The sequence below is a fragment of the Pithys albifrons genome, chromosome 10, assembly GCF_047495875.1.
Source record: "Pithys albifrons albifrons isolate INPA30051 chromosome 10, PitAlb_v1, whole genome shotgun sequence".
Lineage (NCBI taxonomy): Eukaryota > Metazoa > Chordata > Aves > Passeriformes > Thamnophilidae > Pithys > Pithys albifrons.
The window spans coordinates 8,331,621-8,352,098 of NC_092467.1; the positions used below are offsets into that span (position 1 = coordinate 8,331,621).

Consider the following 20,478-nt stretch of genomic DNA (forward strand, 5'->3'; position numbering starts at 1 on the left):
GGAAATTAGGGCCACTTGAACGTCTGATTGTAAGGAGTAAAGCATGTGCATGGAGAAGGGCAAAGAGAGAGGAGTCCACTTGGAGGAACAGAGGTGGTTTCAATACATCTATTTATTTATTTGCATGCCCTGGGCCCTGCCCTCCTCCCTCCTACCCTGCTATCCAGTGACCCTCGGTGCTGATTAAAGTTCCCGGGTGACCTCTGAGTGCTTTTGTTGCCCTGCCTGGTAATAAAACCCCGGTTAAACGGCTGGCTTATCCAAACCCACGGCTCCTCACACAGCCAGCTCTGGAGCCAGCTCAGGGCTGAGCCCTTGGGAACACATGGCTTAGCCCTAATTTAGCTCGGTCTGCCCGGGCAGGGGGACGGTGGGTGGAGCTCCTGGGGGCCTTCTCGGTGCCACCAAGTAGCTGTCACTGTAGGTGAGTGGGCAGCCTGGCAGGGGCACAGCCTGGTTTCTTTACAGGCAGGCAGCAACCCTGAAACCCTCCAACGTAATGGAGCAGGCTCAGAGAAATGAAGAGGAAAGGCTGAGGGAGCTGGGGGTGTTCAGCCTGGAGAAGAGGAGGCTCAGAGGTGACCTCAGCACTGTCTAGAACTACCTGAAGGGAAGTTCTAGCCAGGTGGGGGTTGGTCTCCTCTCTCAGGCAACCAGCAGTAGGACAAGAGGGCACAGGCTTAAGCTCCTCCAGGGGAAGTTTAGGTGGGATATCAGAAAGAAATTCTTTGCAGAGAGAGTGCTCAGGCATTGGAATGGGCTGCCCAGAGAGGGGGTGGATTCCCCATCCCTGGAGGTTTTTAAGGTGAGACTGGATGTGGCACTGAGTGCCATGATCTGGTAATCAAAGTGGGGTTGGATCAAGGGTTGGACTTGATCTCAGAGGTCTCCTCCAACCCAACTGATTCTATGATCATCCACGTGCAGGACTGTGCCCTGTCACCCTTTGCTCACAGGGCTCATGGCCACAGGCACAAAACCATAGTGAGAAAGTGTTTGTGCTCATCCTCCTGTAGTTTTCTGGTGGAATCCACGGACCCCCATCTTTCATTGTCTTGTTATCTGCTCCCTGCACCTCAGACATGGTGCTGGTCCTTGGGCTAGAGGCAGAGCTGATGGCCACACAGCTTCCCTGGCAACAGCAAAACCAGGGAAGGGCAGAGCTGAACTCTAGTTCAGATCCACAGACCATCTAGGCTGAAGATTAGGATATTCCCTTCTTCATAGCCCCTTTTCCACTTGGTGGAAAGCTTATGGAACAAGAAAATAGGAGACTTGTCCTTGCCTTGGCAGCTGGTGAACGTGCCTGTCATCTCTGTTGAAAGCTGGGTGGCAGCTGCTGAAATCTAAAAACTGGGACTTGTGCAGACAAACTGATGAACAAATTTGCACCCTCCCAGCCCCCTCCTCCACTTACGCTTTATGAATGGCAAGGCAAAGGAAGGGCTCCAGCCCTGACTGGGTGGGGGCAGATCTGGGAAAGGTTGACTGGAAAAGGTAGTCCTTTAGCTAGTTAAAGCTCCAACTCAGGTACTGCACAGACAGCCCAGCCGTCCCTACTCTAAAAATCAAACCTCTGAGATTTGGGGGCACTCCCAGGGCGCATCCAGATGGGACTTTGCCAAAATACCATTCAGGAGGAGTTATCCCTGGCTGCATTTGGCCCAGAACTCCCTCCCCAGCCCTTAGCCCAGCATGTCACCAAGCCTCCTACCTGGTGACAGTTCCCAGAGGATGCTTCTGTTGCTGTGAGGTGGCTTTATCCTCACCTTGAGTAACTCATACCTTTCCATGCTTCCTCACCCACACATGGCCAGGGGAGGTGGCAAACAGAACCCCTCAGCTGGTATCCTGGGGCACCTCCATTTATACACCTGGTACACATCAAAAAAACCCCAAGTGCATGGCCTTGCCTCACCATCCACATGGGCAGGAGCCCAATGGGCTGGGCGTGTGTGCAACCTGCCCCAGGCTCTAAATCTTGTGCAGTGAAAATGCTGCAATATTCCTAAATTAGTTCCCGAAGTCTAGTATTTATCACCTCCATGAACCAGTAACAAGTCACCTTGCTCTGACTGGAGTTGTGACAGCACTTCCAGGAATGAGTGTGTGTGATGTGAACTCAGACCCTGGTTCAAAATATTATGCAGTGGAATAATAAATCTCAGTTCTAAATTGGTGCCCCATTTAAGCTTTGATTAGACTCTGTTGGTCTGTTCGCCCTGGAGCTGCTGGTATTAATCTGCATGCTAAACCCTAATTATAAACTGCTCATGGCATTTCCAGATGATATCAAGATGTTTGGGATTAAAAGAAACCCTGATGTTGAGTTTACAGCTTGGAATGGCTGTGGACTACCTGATCCCCACAGATGTTTCAACACACCTCTAGTGGGGAAGAGAGAAAAGAGGGAGCTTTGGGCCAAGTGTGTAGCAGGAGTTTGTGGGGGAGAGGGTTGGCTCCAGCACCGATTTTGGGCACACACACCCAAACCCTCACTCACACATGTGAGGTCAGACACCTTTGCACATCCGTGTTCCTGCAGGTGCTCTCTGTGTCCAGTTCCACATAATTCTTATCCAGCCCTGGCTGGAGCAAGTGCAGAGAGGATCGAGACCAGACACCGAAGTGAACCAGCGTGATGGAATGACTGGAGGAAAACTTTTCAGGGTAAAAGAATTCTGATTTGGCTCCCCAGGACCTGGGCATCAGCGAGAGTCCAGCAGTGGAGATATCACTGGGCAGGGAATGGGAGTGTGGATGCAGCCAGGGAAGAGCCAGCAGCAGAGAGATGCTCTGAGTCAATGCCTCTCATCAGCCTTCCCCTGAGGAACTGTGGTTGATGTTTTGAGGTGCAAAGGGATACAGGTCTGTGTTGGAGCTCTCCCTCTCCCAAGCAGATGCCACTGTGGGCCCAGGAGAGGAGTGAGCATCATTTGTGCCCTCCTGCCCTCTGAATCACCTATCTAACCCACTCCAGGTCCTCAGGAGAGCGAGGCTGGAGAGCACTCAGCATGTTTTAGGAAAGATGAGCCACTTGGATGGAGCAGGGATAAATGGTATGGGCATTTCAGTTGGGTTTCCTAAAGGCACAAGTTTGCGTAGTGGTTCTGGCCGTCAGCTCCTCTTCCCACTGCCCTCTTGCAATTCTTGATTTTTTTTTTAATTGCTAGGGTGAAACAAATTTGACAGATCAAAAAAGGGCTCCAAGACTTTACATGCTGACAAGTTTCATGAAAGTAAGGTTGCAAGAGAAACCCAAACTACTTTCCCTGAAGAAGCAAAATGCTTCACCTGAGTTCCATGATGTGATTAGCCAGCTGAGCACCCACACCTGGATGTCACAGCCTCCACAGGTACTTCTGCTGGTTTGTTTGGGTTTTTTCAAACTCAAGTAGAAGAGAGGATATTTAGGAGAGCTGAAAGAAAGGGGGTCTGTGCTGGGAAGGGCACATAACGTGGTGATCAGTGAAGGAGGGCTGAATGTGGAATCAGGGCACATGAAGTCTTGGCTTACTCAGTGTTTGGTGCCTTCCTGCATCCCTGAGGCCAGTCACAGGGAGTGTGAGCTGCCCTGCTGCTCATTTGGTGCTTCTTGTTGGCTGCAAGACCCTTAAGAAGGTTGTCAGGTCCTGTTTGTTGTAGAAAATGCTCACCAAGACTGTGGTACTACAGAGATGTGAAGGTGAGGGGAATGTTCCTGAGGTCTTATGGCGTACTTGGGCAGCCCATGTATTGGAGCTGGGAACCACAGGAGCAGCCAGTGCAGCGTTTCTTGGGAAATTTCAAGAATCAAAGAAAATACTCAAATTAGGGACTTTCTCACTGATGCTGAAGGCTGAGCTTGTAATTTTCTATAAGAAGAGAAAGCAGAAGCAAAATGTGCTGGTCATCTGCAGAGGTGCAGATTTTTGGTTTTCCCCTTCTTGATGTGCAACCAGGGAGAATTTGTGGTTTCTGCTTCACTTTCTCTGACTGTAGAACATGATCACAACACAGGAGATGAGTTTTGAGGCAGGGCTGCAGCTTGTGAGTCTCATTGATGTCCTTCAAAATGTCAACCACTTTTGGGAGCAGGAAGGGACAAACTGGGGCCTGGCTGCTCTCTGTGGTGAGTGGCTTGGCCTGCTTTACTGGGCAGATTTCTGGCTCTTTCAGGACCTTTGGGCTTTCTCCTATTCTCTCCTGGCAGAGGAGGCTCAGAGGTTCCTGCCTTGCTGAGTGTGAGTGGAAGGCAACCATTTGCTGGACAGATGGAAGGGGAAGAATGGGGCTGTAAGCAGCTGCCAGGCAGGTGCACACTGGAGAGGACAGGTGAGATGGGAGGATGGGGGGGAAGGGGACCTGACTGTTCAGCTTGACATTAGACCAGTGGAGAGGTGGGAAATGTCCATCCTACTCCTTGAGGGCCTGTGGGATGTTGCAATAGGGTGTGCCTTTGCTGGCATGAGAGTCCTTCCCAGCCTCAGAGTCATGAGAGCTGGGGTCTCCCATCACCTCTGCCTTGGGTTTGGTGCTGGGGACAAGCTGCCTGTGCATGTTTCCTCATCTGGGAAATGGCAGTGGGTGGAGATCCTTGGGTTACTGCAGCTCCCAGTGTGGCTCATTCCTGCCCCATGGCTGTTCACTCTGCAGGAGCTCCTGGAGGCCCCACAGTGGGCACGTGGGCTGGCTGTTGTGCAGGAAGAAATGGTGCATCTGAGATGGGTGACAAGTGTCCCATCCTCACCTGCCTTTGCTGCTGCAGGGGGAGAAGGTCATCACTGGAAGGCAAATACCCTTGGGCATTCAGGTAAGGTGATAATATCTGCCTGTACTCTGACCTGAAGTTTTCTACAACTTTGAATCAGGCTAAAAGAAATTGCTAACAAAGGGATCTTCCATACCTGTCCTGTTAAGATGGTCCTACTTCTGTTTTTGTGGCAGATTGAGATATACATCTCTGTAGGGCCCTGGGACCCCTTGGCTTGCACTCCCAGGAACTCAGAGAGTGTGTCCCTCATCCCTCACTCTCCTCATCTGATTCTTTCTTTTCTGTTTGACTTCTGTCTATGACCTTTGTGGGCCACTTAGGTCCTTCACTTTCTTCTCATGTGACTTATTTCCTGCACATGCAAAGGTCCCTTCCACCCATCCCACTGATTCCCTCAACCTTGACCTGATCCCCAGTACAGTAGGACAGCCTCACACAAAGAGCACATCCAACTATTTTATCCTGGTGAGGTTTTTTTCCTCTGGCACTATCTCTAATTCAACCTTCCTCAGGCTTTCCACAGGCAAACCATGAGCAGGGTATCATGGATGCTGCACTAATTTTGCCCTCTGGCACATCGAGGACAGGGCAGCCTTGCTCTGAAAGACTAGCTTGGTCCTAAAGGCACTGTGGAGGATCTAGGGACAAAGGCAGTTCATTAGCTGAGGTGGCAGCACAAGCACTATACCTGTCAGGGCCTGGGAGGTTCCCACCACACTCACATTGCCTGCCTGGTCACAAGAAGCTGAAAGATGAACATTCTGTAATGTTCTGTGCAGTACTAGAGGCCTCCCACCACTCCCAGTCTTTTTTCTTCTGAGACACACAGATCTGGAAGAGTTTCCCTTAGGTTCAACTTGTCCCTCCCACCCAGCTACAGAAATCTGGTAGTATTGCAGGAGGCACCTGGGGAAGGAGGTTGTTTGGGTTGCTTTCAGGATGTGACCCTGGCATCCCATGTGGGTGCTGTATATGTGGGGAGCACCCAGGACTCCCTTTGGGGTAAAGCCACAGTAGCTGGACCCCTTTCGTGCCCTGCAGGTGGGACTCTCCCTCTGTAGCAGATGCTTACATTGTCCTCACAGCACCCATGTGCCTTCAGCCACCTTTTTCCAGGCTGTCTGCTGATCCTGGGCTGCACTCCCAACCCCGAGACCGAGGCTGAGAGAGGGAGGCTTGTCTGAAGGATGCCCTTAGACATGGGGAGATCTTATCAGGGCTGTCAGTGAGGATAGTGGTGAAGGTGGCACAGAGACCTCTTGTTCTGGTTTCTGTGGCCTCTGCCGTCACCCCCACAAGCAGAGGTTATCTGAGGCTAAGAGCAGCCCCTGCTGCCAGTGGAAAGGGGTGTTTATGGCTGGAACTTTGCAGGACCCACTCAAAAAAGTCAGGTCAGTTGCGACATCCATTTGAGGCCGAACAGGGAGAATGAGGGTAAACCCCAGCTCACCAAGAAAAGGTGGTAGCTAAATAGCTGGGAGACACTAAAGTGCATTTCATGCCCTGGACAGGCCACACAGGTGTGTACAGGCAACCACTCACCCTGCCTTGCCTAAACCCAGAGTCCCTGAGAGCCAGGGTACAAGGTGCCAGCGTACAAAAGCCAGCCAGATACACCCTTACACACCCAAGTGAAGACACAACTCCTTCCCATCCAACACGTGGACGTACCACAGGACATCACACACAAATGCTCCCCTCAGATGCAGAAAAAGGGCCACACCACTATGCAATAAGAGGCACTCACTGCTGCTTACATAGATGCACACACAGCATTTTGCGTGTGTTTAGACCCACACACTTCTCTGCACTCACACAGTGTTGCCCCAATGCTTTTTCTGGCCTTTCCACACAGTGCCACCAGCTCTGTTCACCCCCACAAGCTTGGGACAGCGGAGCCCCACAGCCCTGCCATGCTCATTTGGGTCTTTGAGACTGCAAAGGGTAAACTGGGACCAGAAGAGGGGCCTGAAAGCAAACTAATGATGAAAATGTCTCCTCCATGCCTGTGCCTTAATTAAATGCATGGAGAGGCTCAGGAAAGCACATCTGTTTTCAATCTGGAGCCCTTTGATGGCATCAAATGTTCTTTCCCCAGATCAGGGGGGATGGAAATTCTGGGCTGGCTGTGGCAGCTCAGAGCCCAGGCTCCAGCCACCGGGAAGCAGCGGCCTTTCCTGGCCGGCGGGACCCTGCCCCTCCTGCTCCAGCCCTGCTGCCCTGGGGCTCTTCTGCGGCGAGTTCCGGGGGCACTTCCCAGCACCTCTACCTGTGCTCTGCCGCGGGGGCTGGCCGGGCCGGGCCAGGCTGCTGGGGCTTCTTTGCTTCCCGGCCTCAGGAGCTCCGAGTGCATCCTCTTTACTTTTTGCTGTTTCTCTCTTTTTCTTTTTCCTCCCTTCTTCTCTCTTCATTTTGCTCTCCTTTTGGTCTGTTTCTCTTAGTTCTCTGTTGCGCTTTTTCTTCCTCTCTTGCTATTTTACCTCTTCCATTGCTCTCGTCTCTGCTCTCCTGTTCACACTTTCTCTTCCATTGCCCTTGGTCACCTTTTCATCTGCATTTCTCATTTTCACTGTTTCTCTCCTCCTTGCTCCTCTCCTCAGCCCCTGGAGCCTCCCCCAGGGGTGCGTCCACCCTCCCCTCCAGGTGCAGCTCCGGCTGACAAGGGGGGACCCTCACAGCCCCCTCTGCGCCCCTCTCGCAGCCCCCCACGAGGAGCTGACGAGGGGCCGGCGCTGCCACCCCCGTCCCGGTGCCACGTCCCGGCGGGGCCCCGCGGGTGCCCGGAGCGCCGCGGAGCCGCCCCCGCCGTTTGAAGTGCGGGGCGGAGGGGAGGGGAGGGCAGCGCAGGGGCGGAGGGAGCGGAGCCGGCGGCAGCGGGGGCGGAGGGACGGGGCGCACCCGCCCCAGCGGCCCCACAGCCACCCTGCGCCTCTCGGCCGGCGGCAGCTCCCCGCGCCGCCGCCCCGGCGCCCCGAGCCGGCCGCCGCCTCTCCCCTCCGGCATGTTTTAAGCCCGGCCCTGCCCGCTCCCCTTCGGGCTTCCCTACGCTCCGCCGTCGGGTCCCGTCCCGTTCCCCCCGCTCCGCTCCTTGCGCATCCCCCCTGGAAGGGCCGGCGGCTGGGGGGGCGCGGGGGCGGTGGGCGCCCGCGGGGGGCGAGGGCAGAAAAGCCCCGCTCAACACCATGGCGTCCAGCTATGCCCACGCCATGGAGAGGCAGGCCCTGCTGCCCGCCCGCCTCGACGGCCCCGCCGGCCTGGACAATTTACAAGCCAAGAAGAACTTCTCCGTGAGTCACCTGCTGGACCTGGAGGAGGCGGGCGACATGGTGGCCGCCCAGGCGGAGGAGGGCGGCGGCGAGCCCGGCCGGAGCTTGTTGGAGTCCCCCGGGCTGACCAGCGGCAGCGACACCCCCCAGCAGGACAGTAAGTGCGGGGTCGTCCCCCTCTTCCACGTCTCCCCGGGGCGGGGGGCCGGGGAGCCGCGGCGGCAGCGCCGGTCCCGAGGGGGCTCCCGCGGGGAAGCGGCCGGAGGAGCCGCCGACCGGTGCCTGGACCGGCTCCCCGAGCCGGCCTTTCCAGGCGTGCAGAGACCCTTCGGCGGGGCCGGCACCCGTCGGCTGCGAAGCTCCTGTTTTCCTTCGGCCGCATCCCGGTAAAGGTGCGATCTGCCCTTTGCCGCCGCGCCCGTCCGGTCCTGTGCCGTGGCTCCCTCACCCGCCGGGGTACCGGAGGAGAACATCCCAGGGAGCCAAGAGGGGGCAGGATCGGGCCCGCGGGCTCAGCCCCCCTCATCCGTTCCTTGCCGGGGTGGGCTGAGAACGGGACGAGGCGCGGAAGGAGGCTGAACCGCCCTCCATCCGTCCAACCATCCATTCGCCCGGCCCGCCGGAGCGGGGACCGGCGCCGTGGTTTGCGGGACAGCGGGAGGCTGCTTGGGAATCTGAATGAAGTCTGGACGATTGTCCGACGCCCTGCCCGGAGCACCGCGCTCACAAACAGCCCGAGGGTGCGCGCACGGCTCCGGAGTGGAGCCGCCGATTCCCTCCCCGCCGAGCCCCGTTCCCGCTGATCCAAGACCGGCGAGCAGGGCAGGACAGAGCAGCCGACCTGCCTCTGAACTGCCCGTCCTGAAAGGTCCGAGCTCGGGAACACAAGTAGCCGTGAACCAGCAGCCCAGCGGGACGGGCGCCGGCTTGCGCAGCATTTTCCAAGCGCCGCGTGTTTTCTCAGGGCAGCGCTGTCAGAAGGGGTGAGGGGGTTGTGCAGGGCCAGTAACCCCCCCTTTACCCTCCCGCTGCTTTCTGTTAAAAAGTTTGCATCCCCGGCCGCGGGACTGGCCGCGGTTTCGCTGTGGGTGCGGGCGGGCTGCGCAGGGGCCGCGGCTGCGGACACGGGAGCGCTTCCAAAGGAGCCTCATCCCGCGCGCCCGGGGTTGCCCCGCCACTCCCGCAGAACCCTGGGGAAAAAATCCTATAGAACGAAACGAAAAGCGAACTAAAATGTCAGTTGCAATTTTCGTTCACTTTTCGGTTTTTTTTTTAATTTCCTTTTTTCCGCCGGGAGCCGCCTCCGATTCTGTTTTCACCGCGGATTCGACGTGGTTTTCGCGGTATCCCGAAGGGAACCGGGCGGGGGAGGCGGAGAGGTTTCCGAAACGCAGCCGCTCTTTGCAGCAGAGTCCGTGGGATCCCCGAGCTCGCCCCGGCCGGAGCCGTTCCCGGCGGGAGCATCTTCCCGGGGCCGGAGCGTGGTCGGGAAGGGAGGGAGAGGTGCGCGACTGTCGGAGCGGCTCCTGACCCCCGAGAGCCGCACCGACCGCCGCTGGGACATGGCTTTGAAACATTTCCCTTCCTAGAACCTGGAAAAATGCAATTTCTGGTCCTAGACATGAAAGTTTTAGTGCTGAAGGGACTGATTGCGGCTCTCCCCGATTCAGCTCCCTGTGCTGCAGGAGAGTCCCCAAGATATTAACCAAGTTATGTAGACCACTCTTTTTTTTTGTCTTCTATCTCCCCATGCAGTTTCATTTACCGCATTTTATTTGGATTTATTCCTGATTTACTCCGGTTCGCCCGTTGCCAACTGCTGTACTCTCCACAGCCATCTCTGTCAACCTGGAAAAGAGGGGCTATGTTTCCTCATAACCCACCTTGCTCTTACAGCATAAAAAGAACCAAAAAAAACCAGTCCAAGGGCTTGTTTTATAGCCAGCATTGCCAAGCGGGAACCAAACTGCAGCTTCAAATAATTTAGAAATCGTCCTAGTGCCCTAAAGGTTTTAATGCCGTTGCGCTGAATTAGAAAGTTTTAGAAGTATTCTAAAGGAAGCAACAAAAAAGAAAAGGGGGTGAGGGATGAATCCTCCCAGGTTTATTGGGCAGAGCTGTCATCTGGGCTTTCTGGCTCTCTCACTGATGCGTTTCGCACATCCCGTGAGTGTCCGTGCCTCAGTTTCCCCACCTATTGCCGGTGTTCTGTGTTTTGCAATCCATGCAGGGAAAGGACTGTGCCGGAGCTAGGAAGTGCAATGGAGTTAGAAGCTTTTCTCGGTGACAAATGCTTGCTGGTTCAGTGGAAAAGCTAACACAGGGCTAGGTTTTTCTCCTTGTTTCTATGGGACAGAAGGTAAAAGCCGTTTGGAGAAATTGTGGAATGTCTCAAAAATACTAAAAAAAATGTTCTTTCAGCCTGGGGGAAAGTCAGTTGCTCTGCCACTGATTTCTGTCTTAAACTGAAGGGAAAAGCAGAATTATTTGCACTATGGTTGTAATCAAAAAATTAAGAGAAAAAGTTTGATGCAGAAATTACTAAAGGTTTTATTCGGACATTAAAGATAGAAGAATATATTTTGCTGCTATTTTGTTTGAAAGAGAAAGCGTTTCTCTAAGAGGAAGAAAACATTCCTGTGAGAAGCTGTGATTTTGGTATTTACAGGGAGAACTGTCAGCGTATTGAGGAGCTGAGTTTTGAGCAAAGCTGTCACTGTTACTGACTGAAGTTCAACTTGTAGCTCTGGAAACCTTACTCTAAAAGCTGACACAATTCATGGCAAACCTCCCTGCCTCGCTGCTTAGCCGGGAGGACATTGCAATCCGAGTTCCAATTTGTCACAAAACCACCTGTTAAGACACAACGAGCTCTTCCTTTGGTACAGGGCTTTCGCTAACTCGGGCTAAAACTGGGATGAACATGCAGGTCTGAGCTCAGTGCGGGGGATCCCCAGAGCTTCCCAACAAATGCAATCAACTCCGATTGCTCCTGTGCCCTTTGGGATGACAGAAACCTGTCAGTGGCCTGTGGGTTCCGAGAGCTTGTGGCTCTGAGTAGGGTTAATTCCCCAACCCTCCCTTTTTTTACCTCTGCTTTATTATTATTATTATTATTATTGGTTTGTTTGAGTCTTGTTGTTGATGGGTCATAGAATGATGTGGAGAAAGCATGAACATCAAAAGAAAAATTGTTATGCTGGAATGGATAAGCCCTGCTTCGGTCCGGTACGTGCTTGAGTTTTGCGTGTTAGAGTTACTGCTGTCCTTTAATTTCCCTTCAGTACGAAAGCGGTGGCAGCCTCAGGGCTGCGCGTCCCTCCCAGGCTGGCAGATCCCATCGGGATGGGTCACAGTTAGAGCTGGGGCACAGGCTGCCTGAGTGCCCCCGTGAGTTCTGCCGTCTCAGCGTGCACTGTGACACCCCAGCACCGCCGCTCCTTCCCGAGGCAGCGGGACCGGCCGGGGCAGGTGAGTGTCCCTGCTCAGCTGTGTGGCCTCAGCCCCCTCATCTCGGGTAGCAGGTTGAGGGCACCGGGAAGGGCTTTTTCAGCTGGCACGTTGTTTGGTGATGGGGCAGATGTTGCAGAGATCGGAAATGGACATTATTTCAAGAACGGAGGTGACAAATTCAGGGAGAGCCGAGGATGGGTCCTCAGAGCAGCAGGGCATGGAGGCAGCGCCCGGCTCAGGGAGCCGCACCACGGAGACTGCCAGGAAGGGTGAGCTGGGACAGAGATCGTTCCATGGCTGCCTGGGCTTATACCTTCTGACTCTGGTACTGCCGGTCTGAAACAGGATCCTGAGCTGAAGGACCTCTGCTCTCACATGACTGTTCTTTTTGCTTTAATTGCCTCTTTTTAATCAGGACAAGTGAGGTTGCTGCGGGTGTAAACCAGCGTGTGTAAATATTGAATTATTTCCTTTTTTTAAATTTTTTTGCTGATCCTGAGGTTGTCTGTCCTCCTGTGCCACCCCATCCCTCACAAAAAAAAAAAAAAGCCTTCTTAAAAAGAGATGGAAAAGCTCTGCCACCACTTTGAAATGTGAAAAGGGATTCCCTGGGCTGCTGAGCTGGGGCTGCTTCGTTGCTGTGGACGAACGTGAGAGGAAGCGCGTGGGACAACAGCAGGGTTTTCTTTGCTTTATCTTGAAGTACTAAGTGACTCTTTTGTTAGTAAATCACAGCCCTCATTCCCAGAAGATGCTGAGACTGTAGACCGAGGATGTACAAAGAGTAGAAAAGGGAGCGAAATGTAGGGTAAATTGGTTCTGTCTAGGAGGTGCTTTCTTTCTCCCTTGTCCGGTACAGCTGATGGGCAGAGGTGCAGTCTGCGGCAGCTGCTGCCCACAGGCTACACCCGGTGAGCCGGGAAAACCGGCCGCTGCCTCCATCCCCGCAGACAGGGCTGAGCGTCCTACAGGATGCTGGCAAGGAAGACTTTCAAGAATTCTCCTCTTCCAGAAACTGAAGTGGAAAAAGTGAGGATCAGATCAATATTATTTTCAAGACACTTGTTTATGTTATCTGTGTGAAAAATACAACAGCTTTTTCTCGCCAGAGTAATCTTTACGCAGGCCAGTTGTACTGCCCATATCCTGGGGCTTTGAAGAGTGTTCACTTGAGTAAAGGTTGAGTAACAGATGACTAAAGCCAAGCAGTTGTTAGAAGTTTGATTAACTTCTTTCCTTTTATGTTCCTTGGGTATCTCTCTCTAATTTTGACCGCAGAATGGTGCAGGGTTATCGCGTGAAGTATCACAGCGTCAGGTATTTTTCTTACATCCCTGAATCCTACAGTTTGACATGGGAAAAAAAGTAAAGGCACCAAAAAGCAAAGTAAAACGGTCAATGTACTGTTACTAACAAAGCAAGAAGAGCCATGTGAACTTGGAGGAGGGAACTGACTCAGTTTGTGAGTGCTCGCCATGCTGCTTTCCTTTTGACGGGTGAAAAGAGACTTTTATTTGTTTGGGGATTTCACTTTTTTTGATCATAATCAGTTTTGCTTCCTGGTTCTCATGGTCTCATAATTTGCTGATGGTATTTGTGTTTTCAATCCATCCACACAGAGCTTCCAACTTTTTAATTTGAAAAAGATTTTGCTGAAGGTTTTTACTTTCCCTCTTTCCCCCCTTAATGTAATGAAAACATTTCTATGAAAATTAGATTTTGAAATCTCTCATAAAACTTAAAGGTTTGGTCTAAACTGATGGAGCGCTTTTAATGAACATCAGCTTTCTGTCATCTGCACTGAGTTTCCACTGCTAGCCGGTCTATTTTCCATCTTTTTGATGATGTCCAAAGCAGTGATTGCATGGGAAAATATTATCTCAGGGTTAATTTGGGCAGGCCTTACTCGCACGAGTCATTGCGTGCAATTCAATGAGCCGTTTATGTGAGTGCCAATTGATGAGCATTAGCGTTTAAAGACTTGACCAGCAGCCTCGGATCATGCAAAAAAATGGTTTTTTTCGGCTAGTGGAATATTTTTGCGCAGGCATGAAGCGGTTTTGCTGTCAGCCATCAGGGGCATGATCCTTTTGCCTCTTTGCAGAAGTGCAACATGGATCAAAATCCATGTGGAAGCCTGGAAGGGAAGAGCAGGAGCACGGACAGAGGATAAGCAGGAGGGGCTCTGAGAGTTCAGTGTTTGACAAGGCAGACACGGAATTGCAGGATCGTAATTCCTTCAAGCATATATTTTATTCTCCTCCCACCCATAACTGGGTTCACTCCAATGGTTTTTGACATCACCAGAATGACTTGACGGGATTATAGGTGTTTATTCCTGGTTGCAAGTTGTTTATGATATATTTAATCGTTTTTGAAACCCATATTAAGTAGCCCTGAGGGAACTGTGTTCCTGCTGGGCTCAGTTGCATAATGAAGTACATCACGGATATTTACCAAGTGTCACAGTATTCCAGACTTGGGCCTCTGTTTCTGGGGAGGATGAATCACTGCACTGCTGGTTCCCCACCCTACTTGCCTTTCATAAAAGAGGCTTGGATTTTGGGGTGGATTATGGAGATTTGAAATGAGAATCATCACTGTCTGGCTGGAGGAGCTGTTGTTCAAGGCTCTGGCATGACTTTCTGTCTGAATTGTCCTTGCAGCTTCACGTGCAGGGCACAAAAAGTTTCAACGTGTGCTTGGGTGGCAGAGCAGGTTTTCAGCCTGGTTCCCCCAAGGAAAACCTGTTGGATGGTCACCACACATGGGAAGTACCTTCAGAACCCACTGGCTGCTCTGGTGGGGGAGCAGAGAGCCCAGATGGGGGTGAAATCCCAGTCGGTTTTATGGCATTCTGGTGGGGGGTAGAGAAGAATGGTAGCAGTGCCTCCTCCTGAGGGGCAGATGCAGAATAAATTCAACTCCTTACTGACCACTGGAGGGTCTCCACAGGGGCTATGTGTTGCAGACTCCTGACAGTGGAAGCTCACACTTGTATGGGCGCAGGTGCCACCAGCCCTACAGCACAGGCACGTAGGGATTTGTCTTTTGTCACTCAGGGCAGTCTTGAAGTTCTTCTCCCATGTTGTCTGGCCCTGCTCACCTCTGTCATTCCTCCACTGACCTGTCAATGTGTGGTGTGTTACAAACCCATCCCGTCCTTTCCATTCCCGCACTGTTCCTGCAGGACCTGGCTGGTCTCCACTGTGTAGCCCTGGAAGATGCTGTGAGGTGGGAATGGGATCTGCACTGTGTGTCTGCTGGCACTATGGAGGCATAATGGGATTGAAGGAGAAGTTTCTTTCCAAGGAGAATGTCTAGAGGATGCTGGTTGGGAAGGGAAGGGAGCGCTGGTGTGGGAGCTGGGGGCCACCTGCTGCAGTGGAAAGCTGGCATCTGCAAAGGCCAAGAGGGAAGAGAGGTCTGATGAGCAAGCCAGAGAGCATCTATTTCAGCTTACATTGCTTTCTGGGCTCCTCTCTCACCTCCAGAGGCCGAGAAAAGGTTACACCAGTGGTTAAAGCACCGTCCCAGACAGTCTGGATTTCATACGTGCCCATATGAAGTGAACATTTGCCTTGGGGTGGCAGCCCAGGACATCCTGGTGCCTTGTGTTCCTGGAAGGGAAGGTTAGAAGAGAGGTAAAGGGAGCCAGCTGTGCTCTTAACCAGTCACTACATCCTACTGAAGCATCCAGTTCATATTCCACCCAAATTTTCCCCCATTCTGGCTAGAGAAATTTTCCTACAGGAGAAACTCAGCCAGGCAGTGAGACTGCTGGGCAGGGCAAACATCCAAAGAGACGTTCAGGACCTGGCTAGGACCCTCTCCACATCTTGATGAGCTGCTCAGGCAGCAAAACTGGCTTTGCACTGAGAGCTGGAACTCATCAGGAGCCTGGGGGACGTTCTTTCTGCTCTGAGCCCACCAGTGGATGAACTTCTCCTGTGGCCTCCTTGACCAAAGTAAAATCAAAGTTATCTGGAGTCTTGTGTGACTGGGGCAAGATGGAATTGCCAGTGGCAGCTTCTGAGTGGGCAGACTTGGATAAGGACAGTGGCATCCAGCTGTGAAGGGATTTGCAGTTACAGGGACACTGGGATCAGAGCAGGGTGCTTGGAGGTGATGGAGCAGGGTGGGAGGCTGCAGAAAGCAGCATCCAAGTAGCTCCCAGCCCTCTCTTGCAGCCAGTGTAGGTGCTAGACCAGTCAAGGTAGATTTTGAGCCCATGGGGACCTTTAGGTATCTAAAGTTTAGTTTGCTCTTGGTTTTATTGTGTTTGTGGCTGTTGAAGGGGTGGTGGTTTGAGCTGGCCTGAGCTGCAGCCATGAGTACCTGCTCGGTGTTCCTGGATATCATCCTCTTTTTTTGAAGTGTTGCTGATATGACCCACATTTGAAAGAGGAAAAAAAAAGCTTGCAGCTTTCAAAGAGCCGTCGCTTCTCCATGCCAGCTCAGCGGAGTCGGCACTCTGTGGTGACGAGTTGGCCTTTAAAAGGGAAAAGTGCCTCAGCCGTGGCAGTGAAAACACAGTGTTAATGCTGCAAAGGGCTGCCCTTGGTGGTGGCTCTGCAGGCAGCTCCTGTCCCCATGAAGTCTGGGTTGGCTTCCCATGAAGCTTTAGAGTGCTCTCCTTACCCTGCGGCCTGAAATGCCAGTAGCACTTCATGCAGTTATCCCTCCTCATACTGCACAGCGTCACATTTATGCCTGGATGGAAGGTCCAGAGCAGAGGTTTGGGAATCCAGCACAGAGTTCTGCTTGGGGTGGATGACTCCCCTGCTGACAATGCTTGACAAAGCTGGTGGCCGGTCTGTCTCTTTCTTGAGTACGTTTGCTTCCATTGGCACTGGAAAGGCTGTCTCTGGATACCAGCTGGTACTGCTGCCTGTCCCGTCTTGAGTGTTCAAGGTTGTCAGAGTAAATGTATTGGTGATGTTGCAGTGAGGGAGACAAAAAAAGCTTTCTAGACCAGCCCAGAGCCAAGCCTTGCATCCTGCTGCCCCCACTCTGAGTGCTGATGGGAATCTGTACCTCTCCGTGGGTCAGGGATGGGGAGCTGGGGTGGTGGTGGGAGCACAGTCTGATGTCATGCAACCACACATGGCAGCTGAGGGGATTACTCCCTGATGTAACTTGACAAAGTTCACCTCAACATACCTCAGTTTTCCTGCCCATGTAACTGAGTACAATCCTGGCCTCTAAGTAGGAGCTTTGGAATTTTCTGGGTATGTATTTTGTAAGAGCTTGTCTTGAACAGTGACTTGGGAAGATTGTCCTCTTCCTGCATCAATCCCAGTGGATCCCAGTGATTTGCTATTTCCTCCTCTGTCCCTGGAATTGACCGCCTTCTGTGTTAATTAACTAATTAACATTGAGGAGATCCCCTTCCATGAACTGGAGCAACTTACAGCAGGTTTGTTCTGAAGGGCACCCCATGCCCTTGGGGCAACTTGTGTTGCTGTGTGAAACCATCTGTGGGGTGAAACCATTTCCAGTGATAGTTTTTTGCACAGGGACTTGAATCTCCTGAACCTCTTGAGGTGTCTGGGCTCTCCACAAACCCAAAGGATGCAGAGCAGCACATGCTGGTCAGCTGGAACGTCCCTGGAGTGTTTGGCAGCTGGCAGTGAAATTCCCAATGGCTGGTTGGGACAGTCACAGTCTTTTTCTTGGCTATAGCCTGGTCTTGAAGATTTGGCCAAAAAGATCGTTACTTACAGTTTGTTTCATTTGGAAAACTTGTGATACGTGTCATAGAAACCGGGAGAACTGCTCAGGAATAAGTGCTTGCGGCACATTGCTTGTTTGTGATTTGGTTTTCATTGTTTTTCCTTAAAAAAACTGTGGAAAATCAGCTAATCAGTAAAAAGAAACAATCACCTGTGATTTAGGAGAGGGATCTCTCATTGTAAATAATAAATTAGTGTCAGGAGACCAGGCAGACAGAATGGTTGATGAATATCCTGCAGGCTGAAAGTTGTTTATCAAGCCTGTTTGAAGACTTATGACTAACAAGCTCATTTACAGAGTTTGGAGTCTGTTCATGAACCGTTCTCCAGCTGGGAGGATGTGGGAATCATCAGAAAATGCATTCACAAGTTACTCGATCATTTAAAAAAACGATCAAACAAACAAAGACTGGTTTTTGGAAGGGAACTGTAAATTCCTCTGGGTTTTCTGAGGCATTCCCGTTAGGAAAATGCAGAGCCCAGAGAAGAATGAAGAACCCCACATCGCCTGCTAATGACCTATTTTGGTGCTAACCCTTCTCAATGCCCTGCCACCGGCCAAGCCCTCCAGCTGTGGCAGAGCTGGTCCCTCAGGGGCCTGATGGGGTGGATCCTTCTCGTCCCCACCACTGATTCCCAGTGGAGAAGTTTGGCTTACTGGGGGAAGGGGCTGCTCTGCCTCCTCTGAAGAGGTGACAGAGATTTCCCCCATATCACATCCTGGTGTGTCCCTGCACAGTGCCCGGTAAAGGAGGGCAGTGCGAGATCTGCCGGTGCCAAGTGCCGAGGGGGATGAATTCGGAGTAAGGAGCCTACATGGAGTGCTGTGGCTCCATGCCTTCTGCAGATCTGTTTGCCCTGCCTTGCACCAAGTCTCCTGCCCAATGCAGAGCACTGTGTTTTTGTGAGGAATGACAGATGTTTTTCCACCCCAGCACCTCCTGTAGTTTTGCCTTGTTTGTGGGGTGTCCTCTCGCTGTGCTCAGCAGTGGAGAGCACCTACTTGGGCAAGCTGTGTGTCAAGGAAGATGTGAACTGAGTCAAAAGATGTCCATAAGGAGAACTGTCAGGAGAGCTCCAGCTCCAGTGCAGGAGGACAGAAGTGCTCAGAGGTGCTGCAGCTCAGACACAAATTGATGTCCAGCCCACCTACTGCTGTTGCTGCGAGGAAGATGCAAATGAGGCAGTAGGGAAATCCTCCCAGTTCCAGAGAGGACAGGGAAACCTTGGTTTGAGAATTTGTGGAGGCCCCAAGAACAGATCTGATGGAGACAAATGCGTGAAGGAACAAACAGTGCAGAGCTCATCCTGCCTTGGGAAGGGAGTCCTTCCCTCAGGTTTCAGTGACAGTGTGACTTTAGTGGGAACATGCCTGTTTGTTTAACCTGAGTGTCATCGGTCCTGGCCAGCACAGCAGTGCTGTCTCCAATTTCCCCCCACATTCCAGGCAAGTTGCTGTGCTGCGTCCAGCTGGGGTGCCTGGGGTGCAAGAGGGGCCTGTTCAGCTGAGGGAACAGGATGGGGAGGGGGCAGTAGCAGTCACTGAGTGAATGATGGAAAAGACAAACTAGTGTGTGATTAGCCCCAGAGAGCTGCCCTTCTTCAGTCTAGGCAGATTGGTGTCTGCCTGTGTGAGTGCTGTGAGCTGCCCTGGCCAGAGACAGGGGGGAGGCTGCAGCAAGGGAAGCCCCTTGTTCTCAGGGGGCTGAATTCCGCTGGGTGCCAGATCCTGGTTTTCTCGCTGGCAGCAGTGCCAGGCTCCCCATTCCCTCAGCCTCTCTTGCTACACTCATGGCGCTGCTCTCCAGGAATCTTCAAAAGGACTTTGCTGTGCTTCCCTGGTCTCTACTCCAAGCAGGAGCACTTCTGGTTTTATAATGTATCACTGTCCCTCTCAGGCCTTGCAGTGGTGACATTGCTCCAGTTGTGATCATGGATTTGAATCCCTGTTTCCATGACTCTCTAAGAAGTCTTTCTCTTTCCCCCTCCCCACCTCCCTTTAATCCATCGGAGAAAGATAAGAACAAGAGCCAGGGACTGGGAGCAAAAGCCAGACATGCATTCAGAGGAGGTAGAAAATGCATTTTTTAACTGTGAGATGCTGTGTAATCACTAGAAATAACTCTGAAGGAGAGTGTTGGCTTCTCCATCCATGAATGTCTGGAAGTGCTTTTGGAAGAGCTGCTTTTCTCAGAATTAAACTGAATTATTGGTCTCCCTAGTGGGGTAACTGGGTGAAATGCTGTGGCTGGGTCTCACACAGAAACCAGCAAACTGAAGAGCTTTGGCCGTGGGACGGATGGATGTGCTGCAGCATTCCTCAGCAGTCCAATGTCAGGGATATTCCTGCCAGGAAGTTGGATCACAGGACCAGATGGAGAACACAGATCCACTTGGTGCAAGTCTGTTTACAGGTTTGAACCAAAACACAGTGAGAAGCACAAAGGGAAAGCAATGTCCTCATCTCTGATCGTAACTCGGGCCCTTATGTGAACCAGCTGCCACACATTTATAGGACAATCCCCTCTTCAGCTGTGGTAGGAATGGCAGAGAGGGGAAAGCCTCTGCAGAGCCATGGAGGGCAAACATCAGACATGGAAATAGCCAACCTTCTCTTGCATTTCAGGACCTCTCCTGAGTTTACTGCGGCTCTGAAGGGAACAGGCTGTTGCGTGTGATTTCTGGTGTTTCTGTCTAGACTGGCAGTCTGTGTGAATGGTGTCTTCTGTGGTTGCAACCCTGTCAGCTTTGGGCAAAATGAGGAAAACAGGGAGAGCTGCAAATCTCATCAGTGGTGGAGAAGGAGATAAATGCGCTCAGCATCCTTGTGGGACAGAGGATCTCTGATTTGGACGTGTGAGCTCCCTGGGAAGGTCAGAGGGGCTGTGCAGGGCTGGCACCAAGGGAAGGGAGCAAAGGGTTTGCAGGATTGGGATGACCAGATCTGTCATTCATTGCCCTCATCGACACTCCGCTGCATATTCCCGTTGCCAGCCAGGGAAGAGCCTGCTAAACCAGGAATGTCCAAAGAGCCAGAGAAGGGCAACTCCCTCAGAATGTTCATAGCATGAAACCCCTGTGGCTGGTGGTCTTCCCCACTGCTGAGCCCATGGGAATGGCAGCCTTCCTCCACCCCACCACGGTGGCCATTTTCCATCACCGGTGCTCAGCCTCTGTGGATGTGTGATCGTGGATGTTGGCCAATGAGTATGGAGTTGCAGAGGTTTCCAAATGTGCTCTGTTCCTAGAAGGGACATTGAGAAAAAATGTG

At 52.3% G+C, this 20,478-nt stretch overlaps 1 protein-coding gene across 1 annotated transcript in view; it reads left to right on the forward strand.

Annotated features, from left to right (window-relative positions):
• The first annotated feature begins 7,662 nt into the window (after nucleotides 1-7,662).
• Nucleotides 7,663-20,478, forward strand: part of PRRX1 (paired related homeobox 1) — a 38,831-nt gene continuing 26,015 nt past the window's right edge. Inside the window, exon 1 of the mRNA XM_071565599.1 lies at nucleotides 7,663-8,176. Within this exon, the coding sequence (XP_071421700.1) occupies nucleotides 7,936-8,176 (241 nt within the window). The 5' untranslated portion in view covers nucleotides 7,663-7,935. The remainder of the gene's footprint in view (nucleotides 8,177-20,478) is intronic.